The sequence below is a fragment of the Rattus norvegicus genome, chromosome 20, assembly GCF_021556685.1.
Source record: "Rattus norvegicus strain SHRSP/BbbUtx chromosome 20, alternate assembly SHRSP_T2T, whole genome shotgun sequence".
In the NCBI taxonomy this organism is placed as follows: domain Eukaryota; kingdom Metazoa; phylum Chordata; class Mammalia; order Rodentia; family Muridae; genus Rattus; species Rattus norvegicus.
This window is the reverse complement of record NC_141553.1, coordinates 18,123,205-18,140,516: the sequence shown is the minus strand read 5'-3', so window position 1 is coordinate 18,140,516 and position 17,312 is coordinate 18,123,205. Positions and strand designations below refer to the sequence as shown.

Sequence of the window (17,312 nt, the reverse complement as noted above, 5' to 3'; positions counted from 1 at the left end):
GGATGAGTGTGTGGATGGATGGATGGATGGATGGATGGATGGATGGATGGATGGATGGGGCAGGTGGATGGATTCGTCCATTCATCCATCTTCCAACTACCTAAGTCATCAGCTGGCCATCCACTCATCCGTCTGTCCGTATATCCATCCATTTAACATGCTCACACATTGGGAGTCCTGAGCAGAGCAGAATGTCCCCTTGATGGGACTTCCCAGTAGAAGAACACAGAGTAAGAACGGCATCGAAATCAGGTACTGAGAACGTTGGGCTGAAGCCGGCTGTGGAAGTCGGAGTCAGCAGAAGTCCCCAGTGCTAAGCTTTCACTCCCGATTCTGGCTTCTTCTTCCCACTGCAGGCATGTCGTGGGATGAACAACAATACATCTATTAAAAATAGAGTACTAGAAGGTTTTCAAGGATGCAATGGTTTTTCTCTTGGGCTGTTGGCTGTATTCTCTCTGTCACAGGACTGGTGGGAAGGGTGCAGCTCATCCACAGAGTTTGTTTGGGACAAATATGCTTGGGTCTGAAAAGGCAAGGGGTGGGTGTATATGTAATTCTGGCTCCCAAGAGAGTCTCAGTGAGCTCACATAGCATAGGACTTTCTACTAATATAATGAGTCCAATGTATATCACAACCCAACAGGTGTAACACAGGAAACAGATGCCTCTCCCGACTTAAAGGAAGACATATTTCTGGAAATACGATATCCTCAGAACACTACTTGCACAGTTTATTTATTCAGCAGCAATTACAGAACACTGGGGCAGAATCTGTCATCCTCTGGTTGGGGGAGGGGGGCGGGATTGTTCACAGGAAAGCTATAAGTGTAACAACTTGGGCTGGGGTGACAAGGTGCTTGCTGCACAAGCACGGGTTCCTCAATTCAGTTCCCAGCACGCACGCCTGCGTGTGATGATCAAATGGGACTCATCGATAGTCTCAGCACCGGGAAGCGGAGACAGGAGGATGGCTGGTGCTGCTGGCAAACCTGTCTAGTCTATTGGTGACTCTCAGGTCCCACCAAAAAAAAAAAAAAAAAAAAAAAAAAAACAACAGTGGGGTGGATGACTTCTGAGAAGTGATATCTATGGTTGACTTCTGCCATACTGAGAGAGAGAGAGCGAGAACGAGAGAGAGAGAGACAGAGACAGAGGCAGAGACACTTAAATAATACACACATACCCCACTTAATGTACACCTTTCCTCAAAGGTGCACACACACACACACACACACACACACACACACACACAATCTTTTTTTCTAAAGTGTATCATCTCACCATAGTGATATGAGACTGGAGTATCTTGTTTTTTATTAAATCAAGAGTACAGTAAATCACACACACACGTACAAAAAAGCAGCATGTGTAATTTCCTTTCTTTTTTTTTGGTTCTTTTTTTCAGAGCTGGGGACCGAACCCAGGGCCTTGTGCTTCCTAGGCAAGCGCTCTACCACTGAGCTAAATCCCCAACCCCTGTAATTTCCTTTCTAACTATGTCATTTGCCCATAGTCTGTTTCCAAACTGCTGGAGCTGACAGTAAAATCATTGTGCAAAAGCAGTGATCCTCACCCTTCATGACACTGTGACCCTACCATTAGAAACTAATTGGTTTCTCCTCCTCCTTCTCCTCCTCTTCCTCCTCCTCTGCCTCCTCCTCCTTCTTCTTCTACTAGATTTATTTATTTATTATATATAAGTACACTGTAGCTGTCTTCAGACACACCAGAAGAGGGAATCAGATCCCATTACAGATGGTTGTGAGCCACCATATGGTTGCTGGGATTTGAGCTCAGGACCTCTGGAAGAGCAGTCAGGGCTCTTAACCACTGAGCCATCTCTCCAGCCTCACATTCGTGTTTTCTGATGGTCTTCGGTGACCCCTGTGAAAGGGTCATTTGACTCCCCAAACATGTTGCAAACCGTATGTTGAGAACCACTGTTCAAAAGGAGGAAGGAGAAAGGAAATACAGCTCAGATAGAAGATGTTGGTGTTACCAGCTCCTACCTAGTCTACTGGGTTTCTGAAATGCCCCAAAGACAACAAAATCTGCAAGAGTCCTTAATTACTAAAGGGACATCAAATCACTCTAGTGTCATTCCTCCAGTGCATTTAAAAGTAAACATACCTTCGCTGTCTTTTTGGCAGTATTAAGAGATTTATTCATAAAGAATAAAGACCAGAGGGCTGGAGGGATGACTGAGCGGTTAAGAGCATTTACCACTCCTCTTGCAGAGGACCCAGATTCCGTTCCCAGGAGCCACTCCAGTAACTCATTCTAGGGGATCCAATGCCCCCTTCTGACTTTGGCGGGCATCAATCATGCAAGCCGTGCACTTAACACTCATTCAGGCAAAATACTTAGATACCTAACCTTTATCTATCAAACCTTCCTTCGAGTGAGAAAACCCAGACACAATCTAAGTATGCACTTACGGGATAATAACCACGCAAATGAAGTGTGCCGATTCAAAGCGATACTGACAAGCGACGGCAAGGAAATGAACAATTAGACACACTCTCCACACAAGAGTCTTGATCATTCCTGGACAAAAGAGGCCAGGCACATAGGAACATACGAAACTTAAGTCCATTTATGTAAAACAAACATATGGTGAATGAAATCAGACTAGTGGTTGCTTGACAGACAAACCAAATTGGAAGAAGTCAGCTTCATGGTACGTTAAACCATCTCTCCAAAGTTCTAGATGTGTCCAAAGTCTTTTTGTTTTGTTTTGTTTTGTTTTGTTTTGAGACAGCGTTTCTCTGTGTAGCCCTGGCCGTCCTGTAACTTGCTCTGTGGACCAGGCTGGCCTCGAACTTAGAGATTCACCTGCCTTCACCTCCCAAGCACTGGGATTAAAGGTGTGCACCCCCCCCCAAGCATGTCCTGAGCCCTGTATGTATGTATAATGGGTGGAGGACAGGGCTGTGCATTCTCCAAAACAAGCCGGGTAGGAAACCTGAGATTAACGGAATCAGCTGTGTCTGCATCGGCCAAAAATAAACGTAGCACACGAGTGACAGCGCTTTCTATCTCGAAGTCAATTGTCTGTGTCTGCAGGAGAAGCATAAAAGATGGACACTTACATAAATGTACAGGAACGGGATTTATGTTACAGGAAAGTCCTGGACGCTGACTTCCGGATCGGGAGAAGCCCATAATGGTTACACTGATGTAATAACGCTATTAATAAGCTGACATGGCCTCTGCATCTGTCTGCCCTTGTGTTCTGGCAAGGGCCTCATGAATGCCAACGATGATGATTTACTTCTCATCCTGTGCCCAGGCCCTTTCCGTAACACACCACTAAAGGTTTCCCGAAGCCTGCAAGGCGCTGGGTTTGTTGGTTGCTGTTGTTGTTTTGTTTTTTCCTATGTGTCAGCATCTATTAAACAAACATTACCAGCTCTGAAAGTGTGGTGTGCTGATTTTATATGCAATGTATGCACGATATAAGCAAATCCATGGGGTTGTAACCTCTGTGTGTGTGTGTGTGTGTGTGTGTGTGTGTGTGTGTGTGTGTGCACTCACGAATGCATATGGAGATGAGCAGTTGATGTCAGACATCTTCCTCAGCATCCACCTTACTTTTTCTAAGCCATGTCTCTCATTGAACTTGGAGTTCGCCACTTTGGCTGGACTGACTGGCCCGAAGTCCCGGGAATCCTCCTGTCTCCACCTCTTCAGCACTGGATAAGGATATCCTTGTGAGCCCAGCACTTGGGATTCACTTCCTATCCTTCCTTTGCATTTTCCAGAAACACTCTGTAGGGCTTCGAGGTCATTGGAGAGCCTAAGCTCTTAATTTTCATTATTTCCTTAATAAGGCTTGGCTTAAGAAAACAAAACACATTTATGGGTGCCCAGGCGTTAAGAAAGAATACAGGCAGAAGTGACGTGATACCAACTGAGTGGGTTGTACTTTCGGATTTAAGAATGTGTGTGTGTGTGTGTGTGTGTGTGTGTGTGTGTGTGTGTGTGTGTGTTTGGGGATCTGGCTCAGTGGTAGAGCACTTGCCTAGCAAGCACAAGGTCCTGGGTTCGGTCCCCAGCTCCAAAAAAAAGAAAAAAAAAAAAGAATGTGCGTGTGTATGTATGTATGATTGTGTATGTATGTATGTATGTGTGTGTATGTATGTATGTGTATTATATGTGTATATAGATGTGTGTATGTATATGTGTGTGCATGTATATGTATATGTGTATTATGTGTGCGTTTGTGTATATGTATGCATGTGTTCGTATGTATATGTGTGTTTATGTATGTGTGTGTGTATATATATGTGTGTGTATGTATATATGTGTGTATGTATGTATATGTATGTGTGTGTATATATATCAACTAATGAAAAAGAGAGCAAGGAGGATTACTTGGGAGTTTGGAGGGAAGAAAAAGAGAGAAAAAAGGTAATTATAACCTCAAAAAGTAAAAGAAATTTTAAAAATAAAATCACAGAATATTAAAATCTTGAGGTACTGGTGATTCTAAGTATGCATGGCAGAAGCAAGTTGACAGTCCTTATTTCTAACTACATATATCAATGGTTTTTTTTTTCCCAGAATGTAAAATCAGCACATTATTTTTTGTAATTATTAAAAACGTTTTCAGTTTCTAAGACAGGCTGGTCTGTGTTGGACACCATGATAAGTTCTAAAAATATCAAGATGACTAAGGCCCGGCCCATCTGTTTCAGTTTGCCCCGGAGAGCAGAAGATGGCTCCCGAAAGCAGGTGACTTTGGAACCGCTGTTGACAAGTGCAGAAAGCGTGGGGTGCCTCCCCTAGAAAAGGGAAAGCTGCAAGTCACACAGTGTGTGCGAGGGCACGGGGTGTGCGCCTCAGAGAACAGACAGACTCAGAACAGACAGAACAGAGGAGGACTGGCTGACTGATGACGGCTGCCACGGAGGGGTCTGACGCGGTTAGCTTGGGAAGAACCGAGCGTGGATGCAGGAGGTCAGCAGAGATGGCGGAGCAACTGAAAGGAGCATTGTGTGTCACAGTTCTGCTCCCCTCTCCATCTCCCACAATGCTCCTGTCAGAGGTTGCCCAAGACCCAGCTTCCTTGCGCCAGTCATTTGTGGCGCCCTCAGCTTGAGACACTGTAGTAGCCTCTCCTAGTAAGTAAATTCCGTGGGAAAGGATACTACTGGATTTCAGAACTGGTGAGTGTAATCACAGGGTCATCCAAACAAGCTTCTGGATGACCTGAGAGAGGTTCATGTACCCTCTAGGGCAGCAGGATCCAGCCAAGAGTTTAAAACTGAAATAAGTTTTAAAATAAATTTTATCTTACAGAACATCCAATCCTGATACTTTTTGGATAATTTTTTCCTTCCTGTTAGGTCAATCCAACTTACGATCTAAAGGCAGGTCCTAATGCAAAAGGATCAGGTAAACAAATTTAAACGGAACAAAATATAAATAAATGCTATGGGAATGTGATATTATTGGATGGGGCTGGAGAGACAGCTCAACAGTTAAGAGTGCTGGCTGCTTTTCCAGAGTTCAGGTCCCAGAACCCATATGTAGGGCAGCTCACTTTTTTTTTTTTTTAAAGATTTTTTATTTATTATATATGAAGCTGTCTTCAGACACACCAGAAGAGGGCATCAGACCCCATTACAGATGGTTGTGAGCCACCATGTGGTTGCTGAGATTTGAACTCAGGACCTCTGGAAGAGCATTCAGTGCTCTTAACCGCTGAGCCACCTCTCCAGCCCCAGGGCAGCTCACTCTTTTTTTTTTTTTTTTTTTTTTTTTTTGGTTCTTTTTTTCGGAGCTGGGGATCGGAGCTGGGGATCGAACCCAGGGCCTTGCGCTTCCTAGGCAAGCGCTCTACCACTGAGCTAAATCCCCAACCCCAAGGGCAGCTCACTCTTAACTGTAATTCCAGCTCCAGGGGACTGGGACACTGTCTCTTGGCCTCCCGGCACCTGCATTTGCATACGCACAGCCACACGTATACACGTAATTAAGACACAATAAAAATAAATCTTTCGAAGAAAATATATATATATATATTGCATTAGGAATTCTTTCTACCACCCAGACATCAGCTCCACCCAAATTATCAATCATTATTATTGCCAAACTTCTCTGGTGAAAGATTATCAATCACAAACAAGCCTATAAAGGGCTCAGAGATGGCTAAGTGGGTGAAGGGGTTTCGAGCAAGCCGAGTTCAATCCCTGGGGCCCGCATGGTGGAGGAGGGGAACAGATTCCTTCATGTGGCTCTCTGAGCTGCAGGCACCTTGGTGTGAAGGGACGAAGGGTTGGGGATTTAGCTCAGCGGTAGAGCGCTTGCCTAGCGAGCGCAAGGCCCTGGGTTCAGTCCCCAGCTCTGAAAAAAAGAAAAAAGAAAAAAAAAAAAAAGAAACGAGCAAGGTCTTGCGTGCCTCGGCAAAATGAGTGGTCATCTGCAGATAGCATTTTAATAAATAAAACCAGATGCATTTCTTCCAGCTGCCTCATGGGTAAAGTTCAGTTGAGGAACCAGAAAAGGACGATAAAGGACCCGGGTTGCTCAGCCACCGGCAACCTGCCAAGTACGCAAGAGGTCCTAGGCGCAATGCCCAGGGCTGGTCCTAAAAGTGTAGCAGAGGAACAGGACTGTGACCGTACAGGAGATCAAATTTTCAAGCATCATCAGCTGGACTAGAAAGCTGAACTCAGTCCAAACTGAAGATCAGTAAACAGACACATAAAACACTTCCCAGGCAAAGTCTCCTTTAATCTGAGAAGAAGATTAATCTTATCTTTCTATCTTAAAAACACAAGGGGTTGGGGATTTAGCTCAGTGGTAGAGCGCTTGCCTAGCAAGTGCAAGGCCCTGGGTTCGGTCCCCAGCTCCGAAAAAAAAGAAAAGAAAAGAAAAGAAAAGAAAATCACAACAAACAAAATCCCAAGCAAAGCAGAACTAGGGATCGGAGTATAGCCCCATATAAAGGCGTTTGTCCACCATGTTGAAATTCTGTATTGTGACGAAATAAATATAATAAATATAAATGCTCGGTTGGTAGGATGTTTGCCTGTATCCACAAAACCATGGGTTATACCACACACACCACATACACACCCGTGATCCAGGTACTTAGAAGGTAAGTAGAGGCAAGAGGACCCAAGTTCAAGACCATTCCTTGAACCAGAATGAGCTCTCGTGTTCTGTCTGTGCACTCAAGTCACTTTGGGTCTTTTGACGTTGATAAGCTTAGGTCCAGCCTAGTGGCAGGATTGCAAAGAGGTCACGAAGCAAACCAGCTTACCCAAGCATGTGAGTGAGGCTGGTCTTGCAGGAACCACAGGATGATGAGACAGCTGGGGACAGAGAGGAGGTAACACCACTTCCTGTATGGGGCACTTACAGGTCCTTTACAGGCCCCCAACCACTAGGAAGCATTATGGCTTCAAACACAGAGACCCTAGCCCTAAGATTCTATTGGATTCATAGTATGAAATCCACGTTTAACTTATGAAAAATTAAATAAATTAATTAAATTTATGAAGAAGTGGAATAAGGCTTTGTAATATTTCATATTTATTTATTTTGGGGTTTGGGGGAGTCCAGAGGACGACTTGTGGGAGTGGGCTCTTCCTTTCTCCCATGTGGGTTTGAGGGATGTAACTCAAATGACCAGGCTTCACGGAGAGCATCTTTATTCACTGGGCTATTACCCTGGCCCCTGAAAAAGCAGTTGGAAAATTGAACCCATGTTCTGTGTTAGTCTTGAGCAAGAATGACAGACCCCTGTGGTGAGTAAGCGTCCCTGAAAAGTAAGATTATTTTAGTTAGTAAAAACTTTGTGGGGCTGGAGAGATGGCTCAGCGGTTAAGAGCACCGACTGCTCTTCCAGAGGTCGTGAGTTCAATTCCCAGCAACCACATGGTGGCTCACAACCATCTGTAAAGAGATCTGATGCCCTCTTCTGGTGTGTCTCATACCTACAGTGTACTCACATACATAAAATAAATTTAAAAAAATATATTTTAAACAACAAACCTTTGTGCTCACCCCTGAGGAGTGTGGATGTAAGCGAGGACAAACAGGAGTTAAAGCAAGTTTCAAGCCTTAATAAGAAAAAGCAGAGATGCTCAGTGACTGAAATGCAGGCTGCTCTGACGGAGGATTAGAGTACAGGTCCCAGCACCCACATTGGGCAGCTCACAGCTATTTAGAATTCTAGTTCCGGATCTGATGCCCTCTTCTGGCTTCCTTGAGCACCAGTATGTACGTACACACACACACACACACACACACACACACACACACACACACACACTTAAAAAAACTTAAAAAAAAAACAACACAGGGACACTCCCCAAAATAAATACCATACAAATGAAAAAAAAAGTTTTTATTTGTTTTGGGGACATGATCTATTATTACACTAGAGCCCTGATTGGCCTAGAACTTACTAGGTAGACCAGGTTGGGCTTGAACTCGCAGAGATCCTCCTGTCTCTGCCTCCTGGGTACCAAGATTAAAGGTATATTCCACCATACTCAGCACAAGAGAAAAATTTCAAATAAAAGATAAGAAAGCAAATTTCTTTCTATCAAAATACACTAAATACTATCTAGATATGAGAAATCCCAACCTCAGGAAACATGTAGCTGACATTGAATGGATGGACGGTCAGGTGTGCTTTGTTCATGAGATGGCTACTTCGAGACGTTAATATCTCTATTTCTCTACAAAGCCTGTGTTCCCTTACACGTCCATTTCGCAATCCCCTTAATTGTTTTACAATCACTCTCGAGGATATATTTCCTAGGAGGAGAGCCTCTGCTTCAGTAATAACAAATCTTGACAAAATAACAATGGCGGCTGAATCTTTTGCTGTCCCAAGTGCGTCCATCGGATTCGTAGTCATTTACATAGCTAGTGCCCTAATCGAGACTCCTGCTGCTGACTGACACTCAATGTGCCGGTGAACCATTAACAAAATGTGTGTTCACAGAACTCAAACATTAGCACTTTCTTTCTTTAAAAACCTAGAAATATAACTTGCTTGTTTAAATTCTTTTTAAAAAAAAATGGTTGAAAACACATAGTAAAGACAGATGCTTTTCAAATTGTGATGGCATTAAAATCCTATCTTAGAGATTCTAGACTTCAAAACACCGAGCGATGTCACAGCAGCCATACGGAGAGTCACTCTCACAAGCCAAGCTGGCGGTTCTTCAGCTCCATCAAGACTGTTCTTTAGGGTAGGGAATATAAGCCCACGTTCCTTTCAGGGCATTTACAATAACCATCTTAGGTGCGGATAAACCCCAGCTTCTGAATTCTCATCCACAACGAGGGAACTGAGGTAAACCACCTCCCAGCACACAGTCTGATAAAGAGGGTGCTGACCTACTGCGATGAAGTTTGTATGAAAGACAACTAGTGCTTAGGAGAAAGGCCAAGGTCAGAGGTGAGGTGGTCAGGGGCTCAAGGTGCTTGCTGCCAAGGCTGACGTGACCTCAGAGAACCAGCTGGTGGAAGGAGCCTACTGGCTACTATGAGTTGTCCTCTGATCTTCACCCCCAAGTAAATAAATAAAAACATTTCTTTTAAATGAAAAAAAAAAAAAAAAACAGGAGTTGGGGATTTGGCTCTGTGGTAGAGCCCTGGGTTCGGTCCCCAGCTCCGAAAAAAAAAAAAATGCAAAAAAACCAAAACAACAACAACAACAACAAAAAAAAAAAACCAAAAAACAAAAACAAAAACCCCCACATCTTCCAGATAGCTTTCATGCAAAGTTATATAGGTTTCGATCCTTAAGGAGGGTTCAAGCAGTTTTGGTTTTTGCATTAAGTCGTCAAGACGAGTAGTAGAAAAAGCATTTTATTTATATGGAAAAGGCTACAGTCAGATCTGTAAAAGGTGTCAATATAATATTGCCTATACAGAAAAAAAAAAAAAAGGTCAACTGTGAAGAGCAACAACAAAAAAAAAAAGTCACACACCTTCTCTACCTAACAGTGCAATTAATTCACATTGCAATAAAGTTAAGTCAAGTACGATAAAACCCAAACAAGTGTTTCTCCACTCTACTCGCTATACTGCGAAATACAGTGTGCAGATCAGTTCCGGCTTCAAGAAATACGCATTCAACCCACAGAATATCCTAAGACGAGGGGGAGGGGGAACAGTTAATTCATCATCAGCTGTTGGGGGCTTCAATACTGTTCACGGGTGGGGGTGGGGGGAGTCAGGAGTTGACATAGAATATATTTAGTCTATACAGTAAAAAAATACAAATTATAAAGTGAGCTAACGAAGAATGGAATCTGAATTCAGATTTATAAAAGTGACGACATCTCGGACAGCTCGGACAGCGTCTCTCACGGGAAAACATCTCGTTTCGGAGAACGGGAAGCAGCTGGCTGCTTTTTAGTCACGTTGTCGCAGACCTTGCCGGAGACGCAGGGGTCCAAGTGTCTTGGAAACGGAAATAAATGTCCTCCTCGGTGAGCACAGAATGCTAAATGCTCTCAGCAGAGTTTCGAGGGTATTTTTTTTTTTTTGGAAGTTTGTTTTGTCTTGCTTCATAAACACACTTAAAATGAGTAAAAACCAAAGGGCTCATGGAACAAAGACATAGATTTTACAGTACTCTTGGCATAAGGGAAAGTGTTTTAACCTTTACATTGCGTATTTCTGCGTCCATTCTCTCGCGTGCCTGTTGTATCTGTAGGCATATAAAGAAAAGGGGGAGAGAGAGAGAGAGATTAAAGACACAGACATTTAATCTGCAGAAGCCTCTGCCTGTTCAGAATTGTGTCTGCTGCCTCCTCGTGGGGACCATCGTGTACACGCCGGTCATTTGGTTTGGGGGTGGGGGTGGGTAACACAAATGCATGCAAACATAAAAGCAAAAACAGGTGACTTGTAAATTCCTAGATTCTTGAGCAATCTACATAAAAATATATCTAAGTTATATAAAAAGACATTAAAAAAAACAATTTCAACTAGAATATATTTGAATTTGGAGGGTGGGGCATGTCCAAGAACTCATGCACCAGGAGGATGCAGTAGCTTGAAGGTAAGATCAGCATGGGTGGGCAGAGAAATGACTTCCTTTCCGAGAAGTAAAAACAATGGCCAGCGGTTTCCAGTGATAAATGCCTTCCACGTTTAATTTAGCAGCTAGAAATGACGAGATCCCAGCACAGACACCAAACACGCACTGTTAAACCTAAACACTAACCAAGAAACAGATTTGGTCAGTTGTTTTTTTAAGACAGAGTTTTAAAAAAGAAAAGGTCTACTGGGGGGAAAAACCCTACACAGAACTAAATACACTTCGAATATTACACACAGGTGGCAAACTCTATTGAAATGCACACACACAGGAAGTGCACAGCAGCAAATACTTACTTTTCTTTGTCTGATTTATAGATCTGTGCAATATCTGGTACTAAGGGATCATCTGGATTAGGGTCACAGAGCAGGGAGCATATTGATAACAAGACTGGAGAGAGAGAGAGAATATTCTATTAGGTGAGGCCTCTCCTGCACTGTAAATGAACACAGATTCACATGACTGCACTGGGTATAAAGACAAATGAAAGAGGAACACACTGAGGCAGGAGTGTGGCTCTGGGACAGGTGGCCTGACAAGCCCCAGGCCCTAGCAAATCAAACCAAACCTAACCAAACCAAACCAAATCAAACCAAAACAAAAAACAAAACAAAATAAAACAAAAACCCAAAAACCAAAAAACAGACAAACAAAAAAAACCAAAACAAACAAAATAAAAACAAAAACAACCAAAAAAAGCCAAACAGCATCGCAAAAATAAAAAACCCACCTGGGGGTTACATCCTATATTAACTTCAGTCGATAGCCATTTTTTTAAATTTATTTCTTTTTATTTCATGTGCATTGGTGTTTCACCTGTCAGATCATCCCGAGTGATCCTATTCTGAAGCCATTTGCATCCTCAGAGGAAAGTTTTCAGAAGCTAACAATACTCGTTCTTTTTTAAAATTAATCTCATTAATTTATTTTATGTACGCGAGTACACTGCTGCTGTCCTCAGACACACCGGAAGAGGGCATCAAATCCCACTATAGACGGTTGTGAGAGACCATGTAGTTGCTTGGAATTGAACTCAGGACCTCTGGAAGAGCGGTCAGTGCTCTTAACCGCTGAGCCATCTCTCCAGTCCCCTAATTATTTTTTATAGAAAGCCTCAGCATCGGCCACTAGGCACAGAGCACCGTGCAGTCGGCCATTTCTTTAAGTGATAAGGACAGGGTCGTTTTGTGACACCATTCCAAGAAAAACTGTAACAATCTGAATGACTATAGACAGAATCTTTCCTTTGCTCACTCTTGGGGGAGTTCATTGTTGGAGATTTTTCTGAAAGGATGCTCTGCCACCATTTTAGGTCAGAAAAATGTCCGGTTATAAGTGTTCTAACTGAAGGCTTCCGGCTTTACTTAAGACTTGAAACAGTTACGGCTGTGAACCTTGCTTCTGGTAAAAAAGTATCCCTTCTAAGAACAAGCTATAGAGCTGAGGTGAAGTGTAGCTCAGCTGATATAGAGAGCTCGCCTAGCATGCATGGGGCCCTGAGTTCTATTTCTAGTATCTAATAAAGCCAGGCACGGAGGCTCATGCCTGTAGTCTGGGCATAGAGACAGAGAACCAGGGTTCCCATGCTTCATGAAACCTGCAAGGTAAAAGCTCCCTCAAATGCTACAGAAAATGGAAGACGTGGTGGTTACCTCAGGGTCGATGTGTGTAACCCGAGCAGCTCCTCCCAGCTCCTCCCAGCTCCCAGGCTCTGTTCTATTAGAGGGAAAAGACTAAAAAAAATTGCTGACACGGTCTCCGATATTGGCTGGTGGGACAAATTGGTGTCTTAAGGATCTGTGAGCGCATCTGACAGTTCGGCAGGCAAAGAACGAGGTGAGGCCACCTCTGAAGGACAAGCACCAGCGTGGACCAGCATGAGTCAGGTGCCAATCACGGTGATGCTAATGGTTATTCAAGCCACAGATGTGCACTATCTGCATGGCATCGCTTTGCAGTACCAAATATACCTTTCCTTTTTGACTTTTTTTTTTAAATATTTTTTTACTTTTGGTTTTTTCTAGACAGGGTTTCTCTGTGTAGCCTTGACTGTCCTGGAACTCACTCTGTAGACCAGGTCGGCCTTGAACTCCCAGATCCACCTACCTCTGCCTCCTGAATGCTGGGATTTAAAGTCATGCATCACCCCAACTGGCTTAACTGTTTATTTCATTGGCCACTCCTAGAGTTGTACTTCTTTCTTTTCTTTCTTTTTTTAACATTTATTTATTTATTATGTATACATCATACAGCTTTCTGCCTGCATGTATGCACCTGCAGGCCAGAAGAGGGCACCAGACCTGATTATAGATGGTTGTGAGCTACCATGTGGTTGCTGGGATTTGAACTCAGGACCTCTGGAAGAGCAGTCGGTGCTCTTAACCACTGAGCCATCTCCCCAGCCCCAAGTTGTACCTTTTATTGCTAATAGACACTTTAATGAATGGGACAAGTCCCTAAATCTGTTTGCCCCACACCCCACCTTGAGACAGTCAAAATTTTTTCACTCTTGCTTTTCTTGTAAAGACAGAAACACAACTATCAACAGGCTTCCTAGAAAACTCCTTCCTCTAGCAATTTTTAAAGATTTGTTTTCCATTTTTAATTATGTGTAGTAGGCCAGAAGATTGGGTCTCCCGCTGCTGGAGTTACAGGTGGTTGCTACCCGACTCTGGTGCTGGGAACGCTAACTTGGGTCCTTTGAAAGAGCAGTGTACACCGTAGTCACCGATCCTTCTCGCCAGCCCTTAGTTCAGTATTTTAAATCTCTGGTTTCATTTAGATTTGCCCATCCACTCATTTCCCTCTGCCCCCGCCTGAAATCCAATGTTTACTAAAAACCAGGGTGACTGAAGAGTTACTAGAAAAAGCACAATCAAAACAGGAGAAAGGACGGCAGGTTGAGGTGTTTGTTTGTTTCAGCTCTGGTCCCTAGACAATCCACGCCATGCCTATTTTTAAATCTGAGAAACAAAATTACCTTTCGATACGGTCAAAGCAGGCGACCACTGGGACCTCAGGATGTCAAGACAAATACTCCCGTTACTGTTTATATTTGGGTGGTAGATTTTTGTTGTGAAAGCAATCTAAGGATAAAACGGAACAAAAGGTATGTTGGTTGCCACAAATAGAAACAAACAGAACCGATCCGCCCAAGGGTAAAATGCACTCGGCTTTACACAGCTTTGGAACCGACGAGTAGACAGACGTGCAGCTCTACCCCTGGGAATTTGAAGGGGACCAACTTAGTTTAACCTCCTTTTCTCCTCCAGGTGCTGGGAAGTGTCTGGGGTATAATGAGGAAGTCTGCACTGGCTGGGGTGACAGGCTGAGTGACGCCTGGACCAATTACTCTGGCTTTCATTGCACTTCAGAATACTCCTCTTAACCTGACTGCCAGTGATACCCAGAAGGCCACATGGATCTATAGACAGGACACGGAGTCTGTCAGGGCGGAAGTGGACTTATCGCTTGTCCTTCGTGACCCACAGGGAAGAGTCTCGGCAGGAGCTGCTGTCATGTGACGTCACCCGTATTATTTTAAGTTGGGTGTTTTTAAAGCGCTTTAATTATTATTCAATTGTTTCCCTGGCTCCTTTCCCATCCTTCACACCTCCATCACTCGACTCTTCTTTGGATTTTAGTCCTCAGAAGATGTGTTTTCACCCCTTCTGCCTTTCAGTGTCCCCACTGTAGTCCCCATTGTGAGACGATGAGATGGCGCTCAATATACGTTCACTGAAAGAAAGCCGGGTCTGCTTTAGAAAGGTAACACTGTGGATGGGAAAGCCTGCTTTTTTGACTGTAAAAATATCCCAAACACTAATACTTCGTAAGGAGGAAAAGCCCAGGAGCCTAGCAGGCATAGGAAAACAGTTGACTAAGAAAGAGTACTCTAGGGCCATGGTTAAGAGTATAGGCCAATCCTCCAGAGGACCCGGGTTCAATTCCCTGCACCCACAGAGCAGCTCATAACTGTTCTATAACTCCAGTTCCAGGGGATCTGACACCCTCGTACAGATATGTGAGCAAAACGCCAATGCACAGAAAATAAATTAGAAAGGAGGAGGAAGAGGAAGCAGAAGAGGCAGGGGAGGAGGACTTTAAACCTGGATGTCGCATAAACGGGCATACACTCGGTCTGTAGCATCCCAAGACCAGCTCTAGACACATAGTGAAAATCCCTGATCCGGGGCAGATGAGTTATGGGATAAATACCTTTGGTGGTTTAAAGGGATAGTCTGTCGGAAAGTGGACAGTGAGGAAGAAGACTCCACCTTGATAGGCGCTGTCGGGCTGAAATTACACAGAGAAAGCACATCAGAGTCTGGCTAAGGCACATACTCAACCCTCTGAACCATCCCCAGGGCGTTAACCGTGCCAAGGACCCTCAGAATTAGCGTGTATAAAAACAAAACAAAACAAAACAAAACAAAACAAAACAAAACAAAACAAAACAAAACAAAACGATCCTTGCAGCATGGGCTGAAGGAATTTACATGGAGAGCAGACTCCTTCCCAGGTATGAAGTTACCCAGGGTTCCCACCGAGTTTAAAGAGGCGCAGACGCGCATGCGCACAGCAGTGTGATTTAACCAGACAGATTTGTGGGTACCAGTGTACGCATGAGGACTTCTGGGAGGAAGGAGGACTCTCTTCAGCAGTCATCGCTGTTTTTAGAAGGTAACAACTAAACGTTTACCTTTTTTTAATTTCCAAATATTAGATTATAATGTCCACGCAGGTATAACCAAAAGGAAAAAAGTTTAGTAAGAGGGTTAACTGTACAATTTACCTCAATATTCATTTGCTAGGACTTTATATTGCAGAAGATATACAAACTCCAAAATCAAGCTGGATGAATTCAGTATTTGTGATATGTCAAATTAACAATCAACTTTAGCGGGGTTGGGGATTTAGCTCAGTGGTAGAGCGTTTGCCTAGCAACCCTGGGTTCGGTCCCCAGCTCCAAAAAAAAGAAAAGAAAAAAAAAAATCAACTTTAGCAAGGCCCAGTCAGCTGCTTAATGGTGTGTGTGTGTGTGTGTGTGTGTGTGTGTTATATGTGTGCATGTGTATATATGTGTAAATGTATATATGTGTACATGTGTGTGTGTTTGTGTGTATACATGTATGTGTATATATGTGTCTATGTTGTATGTACACGAAATATACATAAACGAAAGAGAAAGATTAAGGGTAAAAAACAAAAATAGTAGCAAAATATATTCCAAAACCTATTTTTTAAATTTATGTATATGAGTACATATATACATATATTTTATGTTATGACTATACACAACAGAAGAGGGCATCAGATCCCATTATGAATGGTTGTGAGCCACCATGTGGTTGCTGGGAATTGAACTCAGGACCTCTGGAAGAGCAGCCAGTGAGTGTTCTTAACCTCTGGGCTATCTCTCCAATCCCCCTCAAACTGTACTTTAATTCCTTCATATTTACTGGAATGCATCATGGGTAATAAAGACAGGTCTGTCGTTCTCTCAGTGCTTGAAGTTCTGCATGAAGATTACAGGGTTATATTGTCTAATTAGCCTTAGTACGTTGCTTAATTCTAGTTCATTAAACGCTAAAAAAAATGTAAACAGATCACAAAGACAAGCAAGGTCCCCACAGACAGTTGGGTGACTATAGAGGATGGTGGAGCGTGTCTAGGCTGTTGCAGTAAGAGGGACACACAAAACAACATTACAGCTGCTTGCTACACATGATTCGCCTGAGAAACACCGTGGAGGCCACAGCTCTGACTGGGAGGCGCACCTCTGGATGATGGGGCTTTGAAGGTTCATGTGGATAATGAATACAAAGCTGGAAGAACTATGTTCTTACTGACGACTGTTAGGTAAATACGCCGCTCTCTCTCTCCTCTTAACTTAATAGACTAATTTAGTCATTTAGGATAATTCCCCAGGGACGACTCTTTGAAATTCAGCATCTTTTTTTCCCTGGTTTGGATTACAGGGCAAATGATTTAAAAGCAATGGCTGAGTCATAAAGCATCCCAGAGGACGTTTGTAAGGCCATTCAGGAAGAACATTGCTAGCGTCTTCTCACCGAGCGCCTGCTCTTTCACTGTCGGTATTTTGTTCGTAGAAAGGGAAAGCCCGTTTCATTTGCCAGTGCTGCTTCTCGGGTGGGGAGAGAAATACAGATAACCAGTGATAAGACAGTCGTCTGCCGTTTAAGGCCAAGCAGCAAACTCAAGAGGT

The 17,312-nt window shown here is 43.4% G+C and overlaps 1 protein-coding gene across 2 annotated transcripts in view; it reads right to left on the bottom strand.

Annotated features, from left to right (window-relative positions):
- Positions 1 to 9,825: 9,825 nt before the first annotated feature.
- The window catches only part of Ube2d1 (ubiquitin-conjugating enzyme E2D 1), a 32,967-nt gene continuing 25,480 nt past the window's right edge, over positions 9,826 to 17,312 (bottom strand). Inside the window, exons 4-7 of one of the 2 annotated variants that reach the window (NM_001108530.1) lie at positions 15,302 to 15,379; positions 14,064 to 14,169; positions 11,380 to 11,473; positions 9,826 to 10,690 (exon numbers count right to left, since the gene is read on the bottom strand). In NM_001108530.1, coding sequence (NP_001102000.1) covers positions 10,645 to 10,690; positions 11,380 to 11,473; positions 14,064 to 14,169; positions 15,302 to 15,379 — 324 coding nt within the window. In that variant the 3' untranslated portion in view covers positions 9,826 to 10,644. The remainder of the gene's footprint in view (positions 10,691 to 11,379; positions 11,474 to 14,063; positions 14,170 to 15,301; positions 15,380 to 17,312) is intronic. The other variant, XM_087597686.1, reaches the window with a different exon arrangement.